The following is a 17,075-nucleotide window of genomic DNA, read 5'->3' on the forward strand; positions in this document are numbered from 1 at the left end:
ATCCAGGCTGTGGTATTTACTTACAGCGGCACAAACGGAATAAAACTATAGAAATACATACACCCATAGTGTCTAGAAAATACATATGAGGGAAAGAAAATGACAACCCTTTACAGTCCTTCCACCCAGAACACCATTTTCAACACTTCTGCTCAACTTCATTCCTTTTGTCTAGAAATACCACACATAAAGTTGCTTTTTTCACCCAACAATATTCAACACCTTCCTCATCCCAGCAGGTCACTGAAGCTTCCGCTAAGAGGCACCGAAAGCACATCCGCCCAGTCACCTACCGTCGGACAGTCAGGTGACTTCGCGTGCCGGCCCCTCCTCACGGCCCAGTTACCGACCCTCCAAGACCACGCACGAACTCTGGCCCCGTCACGGCATGTCACTGCCGACTCGGGGGCCGCACGCACCTTCAGGGCAGCTGAACGGGACGTGGCCCGGCTGCTCCCCAAGAAGGCCACGTGCACCTGCGCCCCCAGCCCCCGCCTCCCACGCGAGATGGACGTGCCAGCGCTCTGACTCGGGCGTCCGCTCCCAGGGCTTCCAACACCCCGCCGCGCGTGCGTCACCGGCTCCACCTCCTCTTTGGTTAACTGTGTGTCCTTCTCAATGCCGTCCCCGGATCCTACCTTGTTTTTGAAGTACACCTCGATGGGCATGATGAAGCCAGCGTAACCCGACTCCTCCACTTTGTAAGGGGGCTCCTTGCACACTAAAAAGAAAGGGAAACGCATCATCAGCTTCCTGCACATCCAAAAGCCCGGCGGCGGTAAGCACGCAGCCCCTCCACACCTCCCCTCCGGGGCTCAGCTGGCCTCACGGGACTGCGGGGCTTTCCGGGAGGCCAGCTCCCCCGGGAGTGTCAAATCCCATGGAATTCGAAGCATCACAGGGCACAGGAGGAGCAGAGCGGGAGAAAGGTGACCCCATCGCGGAAGTAGAGCAGCAGAGGGGCACGGGAAGGGGCGCGACACCAGCTGAGACGGGGGAGCCACTGCCGGCCACAGGCCGCTCAAGTCCAACCGAATCAGGGCAGTGAGCGTAACTTGGGTGAGGTGCCAACCCCGTGGGGCCCCAGCATCCCAGGCAGGGCGGTGTCCACCACCTTCCACTGCTCCCTCACACCCGTGAACCGAGGCCCAGCTGGGCGCCAGCGCACAGGCGCGGGGAGATGGGAGACGGTGATGGTGGGTCTAAGCTGGGACTCTCCTGGGTTCTATTTTAGTGCTGAACAAAGGCATTCCCAAGTGACTGGACAGAGATTCGTTAACCTCAGAGGCTGAAAAGAAAAAAAAGCTGAAACTAAAAAGAACAGCAAAGTACAAGCAAAATGACCTCCAAAAATCTTACCCTCCGGAACAAACCTCAATGTTTTGACATACATGCTGTCATGAAAATACCGTTCTCCCGCTTTTAAGAAAAACCAGCACAGTGCAGGTCAAATCTCCTGGTCCTCCACCCCTCCCTCTCCAGAGGCAATCACTATTGGAAGGCAGGAAAACATCCCCTCAATCGTGAGAAACAATTATGCACACCTCTGCCCCGGTCAGGTAATTCTTAAGTGGGCCAGAAATTGCTGGAAAAAACAGTGCATGGAAAAAAATGAAAGCGGACTTTTTAAAATGAAAACATTGTTAAGATTTTTCTCTTAAAAAAATCTTTTAAGCTCTCAAATCATCAAATATCAGATCTCAAATATCTCATGAGTCTCCCCTAACCCAAAAACTGGCCAATGGGGTAGATTTGGAACAGGCAGAGGCCATCATAGGCAGGGCAGCCTTGCATGGGACCCCGGGTTGCAAACCACAGGGGAGCAGGGGAGGGGTTCGTGGCTCAGGCCTCACAGAGAGCAGTCCGGAGCTACAAGGACAGCTGAGGGGTAAGAGCTGGACTTGGCTCCCTCCACCCCATCCCACCCTCCCTATGAGGCCGGCTACCGTCTCCCCAGCGGTGGGCTCACTCGGCACTCTGGGTGCCAGTCCCCACTCCCCGCCGTAGGGAAAGCACATGGCTGGTAAACGAGGCTTACTCAACTGGACTGGCCTCCCCAGTGGTGTCGGGGAAGGGGGCTCCCTGAACAGTCCCAGGACATGCCACAGCACACAGCACAGCCTCCTGGAGGCCAGCAGTAGCCCTGGCTGCCTCTGAACCCTGCACCCTGAACACCGTCACTGACACCAGGGTCTACACCTGAATCATCACTGCCACCAAACACAGCAGTGACTGCATTCATTCGTTACTCTACACCATTTACGTCGGGCACCGTCAGGTGCTGGGATGATGACAGAGGCCATGAGAACGTCTCTGGTCCGTCGCGGGTTACTCTGGGTGTCACCACCCTCTGTCTGACAGTTAGCCCACCTAGAAGTATGGAGCAGCCCTGCCCCCAGGAAACAGGCGGTGACCCTGGTAGCCTGGGACACTGTCACGGGTGAGCTCAGCAACAAATCTCCATTCCAGCCAGTCTCCTTCTGCTCCTCGGATATCCTCCTGTAGGTGCTGGATGGGAAGCTCAGGTGTAGCCGACCCCAAGACACCTCTTTACCTCCCCCTTAAACCTGTATCGCCCAGCATCCACGCTCAGGACGCGAGCTGCCCACCACTCACCCAAGGCCGCATGGTCAGCCCGACTCCTCCCTCTCCCAAGGTCACCCAAGTGCTATCATGTCTGCCTCCAAAACACTCTAGAATGTACCCCACCGCCCCAGCGTCCTGTACCACTGCTCCCGCCCAGGCACCCTGCCTCTCTCACATGGGTTACCACCAGCGCACTAGCCGTTCTGCCTCGGGCTCACTCCCAGGATCTTCTGCACAGGCAGCTGTAATGATCATTCTGAAGTGTGAACCGGACCGGGTCCCCTGATGGCACCCCACTGCCCTCAGGACCAACTTCAAGCCCCTCCACGGGGCGGCAAGGTGTTTTGTCACCTCCAGCCTCACCTCTCGTCAGCCTGGCCTCAGGTCCCCTAAGACCCAGCCACAGTGACCCTCTCACATCATGGATCACTTCCTTCTAATGACCTCATTTTGAAACTGGGGGAGCCACTCCCTAACCAGAAGCCTGCTGGTCAACAGAACCCACCCTGACTTACAAAGAGCTGTCAATAACAGTGCCCATCCACCTGCAGCGAAGAGCCCAAAGAAACAGGAAAAATTTGGAGACTACAGGAGAACTTGGGGAAAATTTAAAAAAAAATTTAAACCAACAAACTAGAGCCAACGTCCTTAGATCCCAGATATGCCCAACAAATAAAAACAAGACATCAAAAAAAGGGACAATTAGAGAGTAGGAAAGGGCTCTTAGATGTTACAAATATACCACTTACAATTTTATAATTCAATGGAAAGACAAAGTTGAGACTGTAGAACAAAAAGACACATTTTTAAAGGGTGAGATGTAAGAAAACAACTCAGATTAAACAAACACTAATAGCAACTGATATTTATAAAGTACCTACTGTGTGCCAGGCACTATTCTTAGCACTCTTCTATACATATTAGCTCATTTAATCCTTAAGACAACCTTTGACACAAATACAATTGTTTCTGTTTTACACAAGAAGATATTTGAGCATAGAGAAGTTAGGTAAAGAAGCATCCCAGGAAGAAGAAAGAGAAAATAGACATTGTCAAAGAAGTAGAAGAAAACTTTTCTGAGCTAAAAATGAAGAACACCAAACATCCAACGCTAAGAACAACAAGAAGAGCCTAGAAATAATGCTATAAAAAATATTCTAAATGTTTCTAGAGAAAAGCAAACAAACAAAACAGGTCCTCTGCAATAGCATGAGACCCTGACAGCAACAGACTCCTCAGAAGACAAAGAAGCAGTACTTTAAAAGCTCTAAGTGATAGTGACTCTCAAATTAAAATATTATACCCAACCAAACTATCAGTCATGTATGAGAACAGAACAGCTAGCACTTTCGAATACCCCAGGAGTCAGAGTTTATTTCCCACACACCTTTCTTTAGAAACTGTTTAAGTAATTAGTCTCTTAGGACATTACTCGTTAGAAATTACTCCAGTAAAACAAGGCAAAACACCAGGTAATAAATAAATCCCTGGAAGAGAACAGTAAAATCCCGGGGTAATAGCTACAGAGGTGGCCTTGAGAGTTGCCAGTCCTCATTAAAGAAGGAAGACAAAGAGAACCAGATCGGAATATCCAGGAGGGGGAAGAAACGCCACCAGATAAAGGAAGTGATGGACAGAATATGAAAAAAATGCGGCTCTTCTGATGAAGACACAAGGCAAGGGGAAAAAAGGGAGAAGCAAATTTTTCACGAAGTTACAGCCCAAACATGAGGCAAAGTAAACAGGGCTATGTTTTCACTAAGAATGATAAAAAGAACTCATCTGACCTTGACATGACCTTGAGTGGTCTCCTTGGAGTGGCCCAGGGCTCAGCGGATGAGTGGCATCCTGGCAACCCGACCAGCCTCGCAGTGAACAGACTCAATAAAGTCACGACGGTGTGTGGTTTCCAGCGTCTAGAATTAACCCCTAATCTGGGAGCAGAAGTGCCCGTTTCAGTTCAACAGCCTTAACAAGGTCAAGTGTGGCTCCCAAAAGGAGGGGTATAAGGTTCAAGGGAAGACAGGGATGCTCACGTGTTTCTCTTCCCAGATGGAGAGTCAGAAAGCACTGACAAAAGCTGACAGGGCTGAAGAACCCACTCGCTCGCTCGGTAAATAGTAAGCGCCTACGATACCTTTCAGCACCAGGCTCACGGCAGCAAACTAAAGCGAAACACAAACCTTTGCCTTGGGGGAGGAGGGAAGGTGGGAAATACAAGTGATATGTACTCTACGTTAAGGTGGCTAAAGAGGGGAGAAAACAGAAAAAGGCTAAGAAGCGTGTGGCCGTGTGGGTGGTTAAAGAAAGAAACCATGAGTTCGGCCCAGCAGCCAGAGCTCTTTCCAAAACGGTGACTGCAGCCTCTGCGGAGGATGCAAATGGTGAGCAGGTTGGGCTCCTCACTCAAGGTCACAAGACTCACAGAGATGACTACTGAAAAGATGGTCACTTACCCGCACAACATTGGAGGAGACGCTGGAGGAAGGGCGGGAGTTTGGGATAGAGCTGGTAAGTCAAAGACAGGGCTTCAGTGTGGAAGGTCAAGAAGCAAGTAGCAAATTCAACACTACTGCTCTAAGATGCGAGGGAAGGACAAACCCAGGAAGGTCCAGAGTGCCCCCGGGAGGGGTGACAGGTGTGGGACAGTAAGGGGAACTCCGCGCCCTGCACACCTCTGTTGGGTTTGTTATGAGCACATATTCGATTTAAAAAATACTTTTAAAGCCCATCAGGTGTAATTTCAGACAGCCCTGCCCCAAATTCTCTTTAACCTGACCCACGTTGCGCTGACAACTGGCAAGATGAGGTCTGTCCACACAACACACAGGGAACTGGGCGTTTATCATCTGATACATTTGATGCAGCCGCTGTGTGTGGGCATCCGTCCGTCCGCACTCACAGGCAGACTTCGCAACCAGCACGATTCAGCTACCGATTACACCTATTCCCTTGATGCGCTCAGACGGCGCACCCCACTCATCACCCCCCCCCCTTCCCAAGTTCCTGGAGCTCAGAGGCTGTGCCACTTCCATGTGACCACAGCGGCCCACTGGGCCTCTCCGAACCTCAGTGGACACATCTACCTTGCAGGGATTCTGGGAGGCCCCACGTCGCCGGGCTGTCGTGGCCCATGGCACAGAGCAAGGGCATGATAAACACAGACTGCCATTAACATCACTCCTGGTGGCTGCTTGCTTACTGGCCTGGTGGGGACAGAGATGAAACAGCTTACAGGTGGATGGACGGCACCCTGGGGCCACCCCAGAGAGAAAGGGAGAAGAGAGGGGAGGGCAGTGGTGAAGGAGAACTGGAGAGGAGGCAGCCCAAGGAAGCACGGAGGGCCCAGGCCAGAAGGCTGGCAGCCGCAGACGGCACTCTGCTGCCGGCACAGGCACAACCTGAGCGAATGGGCGTACCGGCCGCCGGTAACACGCTGCGGCACTGACCCAGCCCCTGGGCCCGTGTGCAGACCCTGCTTTAAAGCACAGGCTGTGTAGCCGGCCCGCTTGCACCTGCCCCCCATCTGTAAGGGGGTTGTGGGGAGACTGAACAGAGACCCCGCACAGGAAAAGAGCTTAGCAGAGAGTGCCCAGGAAGCGCCATGGTTTATTATTACTGAAGATGCATAATAGACAGCTGCTGTTGCAGGAACCAGATCCACTCTCCTCCAGGATGCTCAGAAAGAAGGAAAAGGAGACAAGGTGAGGACCCAGGAAAGCAGAAATGGGGGAAGGGAATAAATGAGAGCCAACAGAAGAAACCAGAAGAAAAAAAAAAAATGGCTACCACACCACTAGGACTCTCCAGCTGCCTTCCCTTGTGAACCAGAACCTTCCACATGTGTAACATACATCGCTTCCCCAACAGACCACACGTCACTTGCCGGCACAGGTCCAGGACCCCAGGGGATCCTACAATGTGCTCCTGCTTCGGCCTGAGGCCGTCCATGCCTGCTTATGGCTTGGCCCCACGGCCCCTGGCACTTGGGACGGAGGGCTCAGCAGTGGCTCTCACCATGCTGAACTATTCTTCCAGCAAGAGGTCCTTCTCTCCTCTGTCAACACATCCATTCAAGAAACCATGTGCTGGACCCCTGTGATGTACCACACGTCACCCAGGGGGCTCCACAGTGAGAGCAGACACGGCCCCGGCCCCCACGGAGCTGACAAGACAGCCAACAACTCCATTCCAAATTCCCCAGGAGTGTAGACTACAGGGCCACAGATAATCAAGATCTGTGCAGAATGCATGAATGAGGCGCTTCCTTCTGCCCAAGAAACGGCAGTCCGAGTGTGAAGGGGTGAAGCAGAGAAGGAAGACACATAAGACAGCAGCAAAATGAGATTTTTGCCCCAAATATCATGAAATCCTTAAAATGGCATCTCTCATCAACTGTAGGCCCAATAAGCAATTTCCTGATTACTCACCAGGTGGGTGTAAGTCGCCCTTCCCACCCACTGGCCTTCGGCTACGTTCTCTGGATGCTTCTCAGAGACCGAGTCTAAACAATGACACAAGACACAGTCACCACCTCCTTTGGCTTTTCTCTACAATGAATTCATCAACTGAAGGAAAGGCAGGCAGGAGGGAGGAGGACCATTTTAAGGTCGGAGAAGGGCCACATCTTGGCTGGGCACCTTCTCTCCGACACAGCGAGGGGGGCAAGCCAGAAGCTCCCAGAGTGTGGGCCCTGTTGCTCCTGGGGAGAGGATGGAGACAAGCCCTCCAAGGAGCGATGACACATGGGCGGTGGCACAGCCCTGAGCCCCGCAGGGCTGCCCAGCCAGGCTGGAGGCACTCACCGCGCTTGGGCTTGGGGAAGCTGTCATGCAGCCGGAAGACCACTTTCTCCACGAAGTGCTGGATTTCACATTGCTCGGGGCCACGGACAAACACCATCCAATCGTGGGTGAACCCCTCCGTTGTGGGCTTCTTGCGCAGTTGGGCACGGTGTCCCAGCTCTAACTTGACCTGGACAGTGCACTGGAGGGAGAAAGAGGCGGGCACGGGTCAGTGATGAGCCCAGGGCAGGGGACGGCAAGATTCCCACCCCATCGCCTACAGAGTGTGGCCAGCACTGGCCACGGGAGCCACAAAGACCCCTGGGCACTGCCACGGGCTTCCCAACCCACAACGAGAGTGCAAAGAGCCTCCTGGGGCTTACAGTGAACCAGGCACTGTGCGAGAGGCCCTGTGCTTCCTCCTTCTAGCCCTCACCCTCCACCCCAGCAGGACAACCTCCCCACTGTTCCTCCAAGTGTTGCTCATTCCTGTCTCAGGGCCTTGGCACCTGCGGTTCCCTCTGCCTTGGACGCTCTTTCCCTAGGCCATGGCTGGCTCCCTCTTGTCACTGAGGTCTCGGCTTGAATGTTACCTTCTCTGGGAAGACCCCCCGCCCCCCGCCCCGGGCCACCCAGTCTGAAAGCACCCACCACCACCCCCATCACCCTGTGTCACATTGTACATTCTCAGCATCTGTCACTATTGGAGCTCATCTTGCTAACAAGCTGCTGGCTCTGCTCAAACACCTGCTGACTCTTGGGGCTGCCTCCTTGTCCAGAGCTGGAATCCTCACCAAGAGCTCCCCGAATACAACCCTCAGTGTGACCCAGAGAGCAATTACCTCATGAGGAAAACAGATGAGGAAAACGAGGTTCTGAGGTGGAGCTGCTAAGCTGCACACAGTCAGCTGGCAGGGAGCGGGGCCCAGACTCAAGCGCAGGGGTGCGTCCCCCGAGGGCCCGCTCCCTTAGCCCCTGCCGTCTTGCCTCCCTGCTCAAGTCACCCAAGCTCCTTGATGAAAGCGTTTTCACTCTCCTCCGCCCCACAGGATGCCTCTGGGGAACAGAGACCCTCGGGGTCACCTGAGTCCACAAAAGCATCGCCTGTCAGTGTTAAAAGCAGAATGGTGGTTCACAGTTGGAATGGAGGGGGCCAGGAGGAAGCCCCCGGGGATCTGGGGACCTCAGCAGTCAGGCTCTCTGCGTGTGTGCGACACTGTGCCTGAAATGTAAGGTAGCTCCTGCCGGTTCCACTCCACCGAACACAAAGCCACAAAACTTTTGAAGCACTCACACCCCTCGGTGGGCCAAAAGCACTGATGAGGAACCCACTGTAAACACGCACTCTGGTGTGTGAGATCCTCCCCAGTCTGCTGGGAGATACAGCCTGACACCTAGTATCAGATGCAAGAATGTTACAAAGAAACCAGAGGCCAAGAGGACACTTGTTCCTAAGTGCCGAGGACAGCCAGGAGCAAGTTGTCCGCTGGCGGGTAGCGGGCAACCACGCTTCCCCAGCCAAGCCACCTCCCACCCGCCCCCTGTGCCCTCTCTCCAGGGAACCACCCTCCTCCCCGACTGGAGACCTCCTGCTCTGGACTCTGGACCCCCTTTCTCCCCAGCTGACCTCATGTGACCTCCTGCCTCTTCTCTGGGATCCCTCCACCCGGGCAGATCCCGCTGCCAATGCCAGTGGCTCCCTCCCTCCGCGCCCTCTCACCGGCTGCCAGGCCAGGAAAGCAGGACAGACACAAACTGTCGCTTTGCCGGTTCAGCTTTCAATGGCTCGCCACTCCCTCAAGTAAGGTCCAAAGGCCTCAGCGCACCTCCCATCTCCCACTGGTGTGTTTCCTCAGGCCCAAGACGCCCATTATTTTTCCCCTTTTAAGCTGTTTAAAAATTATTATTTATTTGGGGAAGAGCGCAAGCAGGGGAGGGGCAGAGAGAGAGGGGAGGGGCAGAGAGAGCGGGGGGGGGGGGGGGACAGAGGATCTGCAGCAGACTCTGCTCTGACAGCACAGAGCCCGATGCGAGGCTCAAACCCACAAACCGGGGATCGTGACCTGAGCTGAAGTCGGACACTCAACCGAGCTACCCAGGTGACCCCCCACTTTTTAAAGCTTTTTCAGGTCTGAGTACGTCTTGCCATCTACACGGAAGTTTTACGTGTCGAGGTGTGTGCGTGCCCACACAAACACAGGAACTGGCCCTAAGCTGGTGGCGTGCCTTAGAGGGTCCACGGCAGTCTGTGCGCCAATTCCGCCGCGCCCACTTCACCCCATGCCGGCTCCCTGGTTGCTCACTGCTGCCTCCGCAGAGACCCCATCTAGCCCGCCCTTTCACATCCACCTCGGGAGCCCACAGGGCATCGATGACACCAGAGAATTTACACTAAGGAGCCTTCCTAGATCAGCAAATTGTAAGTGGTGCTCTCCCAAGGGGAGGAACCAGCAAGGACACTGGGAAGGACAGGGCAGGCCCAGTGAGGGAGGAGCTGGCGGGAGGCTCTGGGCGCTGAGTGAGCCAGCTGTCGACCACAGAGCAGGGGTACCCCCCGCACAGGCTGCCGGTCACTGCAGGGCTCCACAGGGAAAAGCGCAGGGACTTGCAGGGTCCGGGGCCACAGGAGGGAGGAGTCAGGGTCGGGGTGGAGCATTTAGATTCCACGCAGCAGGAATGGCAGCCAACTGTATGCAGATGATGGACGCGAGGAAACGGTATCTGAGTCAAAGTTCCCCGGCAATTGTGTACAGTCTGGGCTGAAGGCAGAAAAGGACAGACAGACAGACAAACAACAAGCCTGCTAGGAAGCAACCAGAGGGAGTGGCTGGAAAAGGAGATTTAGTCGAGTCTGAAAGGGGAGAACTGGTAGGACTTAAGACTGGACAGAGGGACGCCTGGCTGGCTCAGTGAGAAGAGCATGCAACTCTTTTTTTTTTTTTTTCATATTTATTTATTTTGAGAGAGCGCATGTGCACGCATGGGGGAAAGGCAGAGAGAGGGAGAGAGAGAATCTCAAGGAGGCTCCACACTGTCAGCACAGAGCCGGACACGGGGCTCGATCTCACCTAACATGAGATCACGACCTGAGCCAAAATCAAGAGTTGGACGCTCAACTAACTGAGCCACCCAGGCGCCCCAGAAGAGCATGCAACTCTTGATCTCAGGGTCATGAATTCAAGCCCCACGCTGGGTGTAGAGATTACTCAAACAATAAATAAACAAACAAACTTAAAATTAGAAGCAAAAGAATGGATGGAGGGGACACGAGGCAGCTCAACCCCAAGACCCAGGGCACTGGGGTCCTGCCAAGCAGTGGAGGGGGTGGGGGGGGAGGGGGACAGGCGACAGGGGATATTCAAGGGGAAACACACCAAAAGCTAGATGCGAGAGACTAAACGTCTAGATAAACAAGCAATGCTCAAATCAACCAGCCTCCCTCTGCAGAGCACTGCACATGGGCCACGTTCAACGAACCCAAATAGTGTTTCCATTACCCCGATGGGCTGTAATCCCCAGATGCCCTTACACGCATGACAGAAACTCTGCCCCTCTCGCCGGTGTGTCCTCACAGAGAAATCGGGAGACATTCTCTGGACAGCGGGGAGGGTTACAGGTGAACTGAACACATATCATCTTAACAATACGCTGGCAAACGACTTTGGCTTTTGGTTCTTCGGAGTTAACTCCCACGCAAGGCGATGTCGCCTCAGATTCTGCAATCCACCAAACGGGCCGCTCCAACTTTGGCTGCCTTCTCAGCATTTCTGATGAGCTGGGGCTGCTACCCGGGGCACACAAGGGGCAGAGCAGCTATTGAGAAAGAATGGAAGGCCACAGTCCCGTCGGAGGGGGAACAAAGTGCCAAAAGAACGCTCGAGAGGCCAAAGTAAACAGGAAGGTTCTGAAGCGGCACTGGATGATCTCTGTCGCTGGCAGACCGTGCCCAAAGCTCTGCCCGGGCAGCATCTAGGCCCCGGGGGCTGGCACCAACTCAGCCTGGACACCCCCCAGCCTTGAGGTGCCAACGACAGCACATGCTGGTGCACTAAGGGGAGGAACGCTCCCCCGAATAAAGACAGGGGAATAACACAACCTCTGGGCCACTATCTTAGAGAAGAAATCAGATTCAGTAAGACATTCGTGCTACTCGCACTGGAGGCAAGCAAGACACTGAGCCCGGCCAACTGCTCCGACTTGTCAAGTCATGATAATTTATTAACACAACTAAGCCAATTCCGCCTTCAAGGTTCTGCCCCCCTCCTGCCTTACTCCACCTGGACTCCTGCCCCATGCATGAGAACCAGAGAACTGAAACACAGTTAGCTCTTTCTCCAGGAAGGGTGCCTGGCTAAAGAAGTAAACTACCGGTTAGGTTAAGCTCTCAACGGTCTTGGAAGGAATGAATCTCATGTGTCCTGCCTGTTGCTTGGAGGCGCCCTGTGCAACCTGGCCCCTGGGGACCAGGGGACCCGGCCTCAGTTCCTGCCATGTCCCAGCACCCGGGAACGGTTTTGCCACCCACTCCCCTAACAAAAGCTGGGAACAAAGGGGGGAACGTTCCAGGCCTGTCCTGGAAAGAGCTGACCATTTTACTTCTGGGAGATCATCTGGAAGGTCTGTAGATGGAGACAGAGCAGCTCAAGGGCTCTGAAGGCCGTCTGGGGACAGCTAGGCTTGGGCTAAGGGCCTCGGCAGGGCACTGTCCTCCTTCCAGATCAACTGGAACCCAAGGGCCATAATGCTAAGTCCTGCAAACCAGGCGAACAGATAGATCCTGGAGGGCAGCTTCCCAGGCACATCACTGAAGAGTATAGGTCCCTCCAAGTGTGGGCTCAAATGGCCAATGCCTGGCAAAGAGGGCGAACCAGCCCAGTTCCAACAGCTCCCCTGCTTCCAAGGCCTTTCCTCATCAGATTCTTCCCATATCCCACTAACCCTGCCTTCAGCCTGGGCCCCAGAAGGCAGGTCTTTAACGAGTTTATCTGGAAGACTGCCCCTGATTTCCTGGTGGGAATTCTCTTCAACAGATGATGCCCTTTCCTCAGGGAATTCGTACTTTACCAAGTGGTATAATTATGCCTGGAGTTTGGCTACTGCATGCAATTCCCTCAGATACAACAGTCCCCTCCCCTCCCCTCCCCTCCCAGGAGGAGGAACACCGAAGAGCCTTCTCCCCTCATCAGCCTAGACCGACCGTGCCAAGTCCGGCTGGATCCGGCAGGGCTGCCACCGACCCGGTCCACACCACAGAAACGGGAAAAGGTGCTGGCCCTCATAGAGCGACAGCAACACAGACCAAATAAGATACTCTTGGCAGAACTTTCTCCCCCAGACCCAGCTGGGGGCTCTCAGGAGCAGCCACTGGATCAGAAGGTGAGAAAGATGGGGACATGGCGGTTATCCCTCGGGGACAATCCTCTCAAGCAGAAGACTGCCCACACAGAGGCGGGACAGAGCCGAGGGCAGGGGACCTCCCCTAACACCTGCATCAGGCCTTGGTCTTTTCACTGGGGATGCACAGGGGGCTGGTGGCCAACAACGGCACTCATCGGGCCTCGTCCCTTTGGCCCAGGGCACAAAGTTAATGACAAAGGGACAAGAAGGAAGGAGCTCAGTGAATGTCTCTTTGAAAACTAAGGATAAGTGTATAGACCGTGAAGATACTCGAGGATACCCCCAATCCCTGGTTTTCAGGTGCCCAGGAAGAATGCCCTTACCGGCCTGCCAGGGAGGCCTGGGACAGGGTTTGTATTATTACATCCATTTGAGATGCCCGCAGACACGTAGATGGAGAACTGGCTGTCACCAAAGTTCTGTGGGAAGCAGTGCTGGGAGATTTCTGAACGAGCACAACCCCAATCAAGGCATCCGTCACCAGGTCAGATGGGCCGTTACCAAAGGACTGATCCCTAGCTGCTTTTTCAACCGACGGCTGGCAAAGCTCAGTGCAAGACTTTGTGTTAGAAACTATGATGGATGTAAAGGCGAACAGAACTCTGGTCCCCACCTCAAGTACTGTGCAGGGTATTAACTTTAGGACAAACCACTTGGCACGTCAACTTTCCCGGTGACAGTTTCGGAGCAGGGTGGCGGAGAATAGTGCTCTGCACAAGTCTGAGCGTTTCTCGGCAAGGTTCGGGAAAAGGACAGTTACCTAGGAATCCCAACTGGCCCTGACACCTCCCGGGGCCGTCCTGAGGCTCCATCGTGTCCATGTCTGTAAAATGAGCCATCGCGGTCAAAAACCAACCTCCTCTTCTGGAACAACGGAGGATGGTCGACAGCAGGCGGATCCCAAATTCAAACTTGGGAGAAGCAGCAAATATCAACTCAACTGGGTGATTCAACGGGTCGGCCGCCCTCCTCGGGTAACGGACCCAATGCTTCTGTGAAGGGAGGACTCCCTGGTCCTTGGGAGAACCCAGACTTCTAGATCCCCCTAGGCAACCCCTGTGACCAGAGACCCTCCCCCATCGCCCTTTCTCCATCCTTTTACTGTCTGCTCAGCCTTCACCCACACCCACTCCTTCCCCTCCATCCTCGGAGATAAATCACAAGCCTCCCCCCATGCACCACTCTTCCCCCCTAAAGAAACGCAACCCCCCCACACAATGGGCCTGTAAGTATGGACTAGGCAGGGTGGCTGGCGGAATCAAATAGGTGGGTAACAGTCAGGGCAAGGGAAGCCAGAAGGACTTTTCCTGGCCACGGGGAAAGGATTCCAATGCTGAGAAGTTGGGAGCGCAGAGCAAAGCGCAGGATCCCCCTTCTCAGCTGGAAAGTTCTAGAGAACACAACAGGAAGGTAAGGAGAATCAAAGCCTCCCGAAGCAAGCAGGCCCTTGGGGGAAAGTCCTGTTGTTCCCCATCGGACTGAGGCATTTACAGGTTTGGGGCAACTCAGGGGAGAGAGGGAAAGCTGAGATTCTGCTGGGTTCAAAGCATTTGCCCTGCACCCAAGTCCTAGGACGCTCACAGCCAAGTCACCCACTTGGGTAGAGGACACCATTCTCTCCTGTCTTCCCAGAGACTGCTCTCTCTGTAAAGAAGGGACAGAGCTCCTGGGCCTCTCCCAAATTTGCAGAAACACAGCCAGGGATAAAGAATCAGACTACGGAATGCCACACACTTTCCCGTGGGATCGGGTTCACTTGCAAATACTTCTGCAAGGAGTTAGGCTAGCACCTATGGTGCTATGGAACTTTCTGCCATGAGGGAAATGTCGTCTCTCGGAGCTGTGCCTTAAGGTGGCCAGCAGCTCACTAGTGACAGTGAATGGGCCCTTAAGATGTGGCTGGTGCCACGCAGAAATCGACTTTTTCCGTTTTGGTTCATTGCCACGTAAAAAGCCACAAGGACTAGTGGCTACACACCGGGCAGTGGGGCTCTCACTGACCAGCCCAGCAGAGTTCACCAGTCCACCGAAGCAAGACCGTTCTCTCTCTCTGTCACAGGCCAAGAATGCCGTCCACCCTCACCCTTCCACTTACATAAATGACAACCACCCAGACCGCCAGGGCCCAGCAAGTCACAGGGGAATAAACACACTTGGGCCTAAGATACCTCCCTGGGGGACTGACTGGCTGGTGGGGTGACAGGCAGGAGCCACATCCTATGCCTGAGCGGGACCCAACATGACTTTCCCACGGGTGGGTTCCATTCCAAGTGGACCCTGAAGGTATATTCTGTTTTGTTTTTGTAACTCAGTACAGACTGGAGGTAATAGGCTCTGTCCCTGCAGAAGTGAACTCACACCCGCTGCCACGATCCACCACTCCAGCCCACCTCTCAAGACAAAGGTAGCAACGCCAACGACGAAAGAGAGATCGTGGTGACAAGGTCCCACAAGCACAAGCCTCAGCGATCCTGTACCTCCACAGTTGACCGGGATGGGCAAGGGGCGGTCTCCTGCCTGCACACCTCCCAGCCACACAGCGCCTTACCAGACAGCACCGCCTCGGTGGCGCCAGCCGCCAGGGACGCCCCAACCTGCCCTGACTGACTGCAGAGATTTCAGCTGCCACCCCCGTAGCCCCACACTGCCGCCTCTCCTGGCCCCGTGCCCCTGGAAGCCACGGGCACTGGGGAAGGATGAAGAAATAAATGACCCCAGGTCGGGGGCCGCCACAGTCCCGAAGAGGGTCAGGGGCTTGGGTACTGAAGAGGAGACGGTGCAGAGCTGGTGAAGGGGGCCCCAGGGGCCTGAACGGCCTGGGGTTTATTTCAACTGACACAACTGTCTCTGGGTTTCCAGACAGAAGGGCAAGGGGGGGCCATGGGGAAAGTGTATGGAATCTGGGGAGCCACCCTGGGTTTGAAGCAAGGCTCCCAGTGAAGACTCCAAGATGCTGGGGAAGGAAGGGACATGGGGCATGCTGAGGGGAGGGGACAGTGGCTGAAAGCCAACACATCAGGCTGGGGGACGCTGGAGGGAAGTGGGAAACCCTGAATTCAAGCAGAGAGGTACAGGGGGGCCGGGGAAACTGCAGGTCTGTGAAGGGAAGCCAGCTGAGCTCGGGATGGGCAGACTGAGATCTGGACTGGGGGAAAACGCGGGGAAGTGTAAACCAGGGTTGCAGGGGCAAAGAGGGCCCAGGCTGAGGGGAGCGAGGCATTTGGTGTCTAGAGGGCTTGGGGAGCTCCAGGTCGGAGCAGAAAATGCCCCTAGGCCTGGTCTGAAGGCTGAAAGAGAGCCCCTCAGACACTAGGGGCCGAGGGACTGAGCAGGGCCTGAAACCTGAGGGAGCTGAGAAAGCAAGCCCAAATCCAACGTGGGGGTGATGGGGTGGGCTCAACGCAGGCCTAGGTCCTTGTGTGGAAAACCCAGACCCTAGCCAGAGGTCGAGGGGAAACGGTCACTCAGGCTAAGGCAGTGGCAGGAGCAAGGGGGAGCAAAGGCTCGGCCCTGGCAGAAAACGAGGGATAAAAAGGCTTAGGGTGGGCCTAGGTTAGAGGAAGCAGGGGGCTGCACCAAGGTTCTGGGGGTTCTGCGGGGTTGGGAGGAGGGGGATTTCAAACCCCAGCAAGGCTCTAAGGAAGCAGCAGCAGCAGCAGCATTAGGCTGCGGGCTCAAGGAGTTTGAAGGGACTCAGGGCCAAAGAGTCCAGAGAGAAAAGGAGACAGGCCCTGGATCCAAAGAAGGGTGGTACAGGGCCAGATCTGACAAATCTGAAGGGTCCCGGGGACAGCTGTGGGACTCTCTGGGCTGGGCCGGTGTCCCCAGGGGTGCCTGTGGGACTCTGGCGGGGGTTGGGGTCCCCGCGGGGTTCTGGGCCACGCTGGGGTCCCAAAAGGCATCCCAGGGGTTTCTGGGCCACCAGTGGGGGCTCTAGGCTGGTTCAGGGGCCCGAGGAGTGTCCCAAAGGGTGCTGGGCTGGACTGGACTCCCAGGGGGAGTCCCAGGAGAGTCTGAGCCGCCTGTGGAGACTCTGGCCTGGGTCGGGGTCCCGAAGAGCGTCCCAGAGCGTTCTGGGCTTGCCTGGGATCACAAGGGGGCATCCCGGGGAGGGGGGGGGGGGGCTGGGCTGCACTGGGGTTCCGAGGGGCGTCTCAGGGGGCTCTGGGCTGGGCCAGGCCGGGGTCCTCATAGAAGTCCGAGGCGCTCTGGCCGGGCCGGGGTCGGGATGGGGGAGGGGCGCCCCCGCCCCACATAAAGGCCGGGGGAGCGGCGGGCGAGCACAAAGCGGGGCGGGCGGGAGCCGAG

General features: G+C 55.3%; 1 protein-coding gene across 1 annotated transcript in view; it reads right to left on the minus strand.

Moving 5' to 3' along the window:
- Positions 1–8,338, minus strand: part of MLLT1 (MLLT1 super elongation complex subunit) — a gene marked incomplete at its 5' end in the record, with an annotated part of 59,224 nt that extends 50,886 nt beyond the window's left edge. Inside the window, 3 exons of the mRNA XM_040461751.1 lie at positions 639–721; positions 7,392–7,572; positions 8,213–8,338. Of these exons, the coding sequence (XP_040317685.1) occupies positions 639–721; positions 7,392–7,572; positions 8,213–8,338 (390 nt within the window). The remainder of the gene's footprint in view (positions 1–638; positions 722–7,391; positions 7,573–8,212) is intronic.
- Between the last annotated feature and the right edge of the window lie 8,737 nt (positions 8,339–17,075).

This window comes from Herpailurus yagouaroundi, unplaced genomic scaffold (assembly GCF_014898765.1).
Source record: "Herpailurus yagouaroundi ecotype Mexico unplaced genomic scaffold, PumYag 295, whole genome shotgun sequence".
Classification (NCBI taxonomy): Eukaryota; Metazoa; Chordata; class Mammalia; order Carnivora; family Felidae; genus Herpailurus; species Herpailurus yagouaroundi.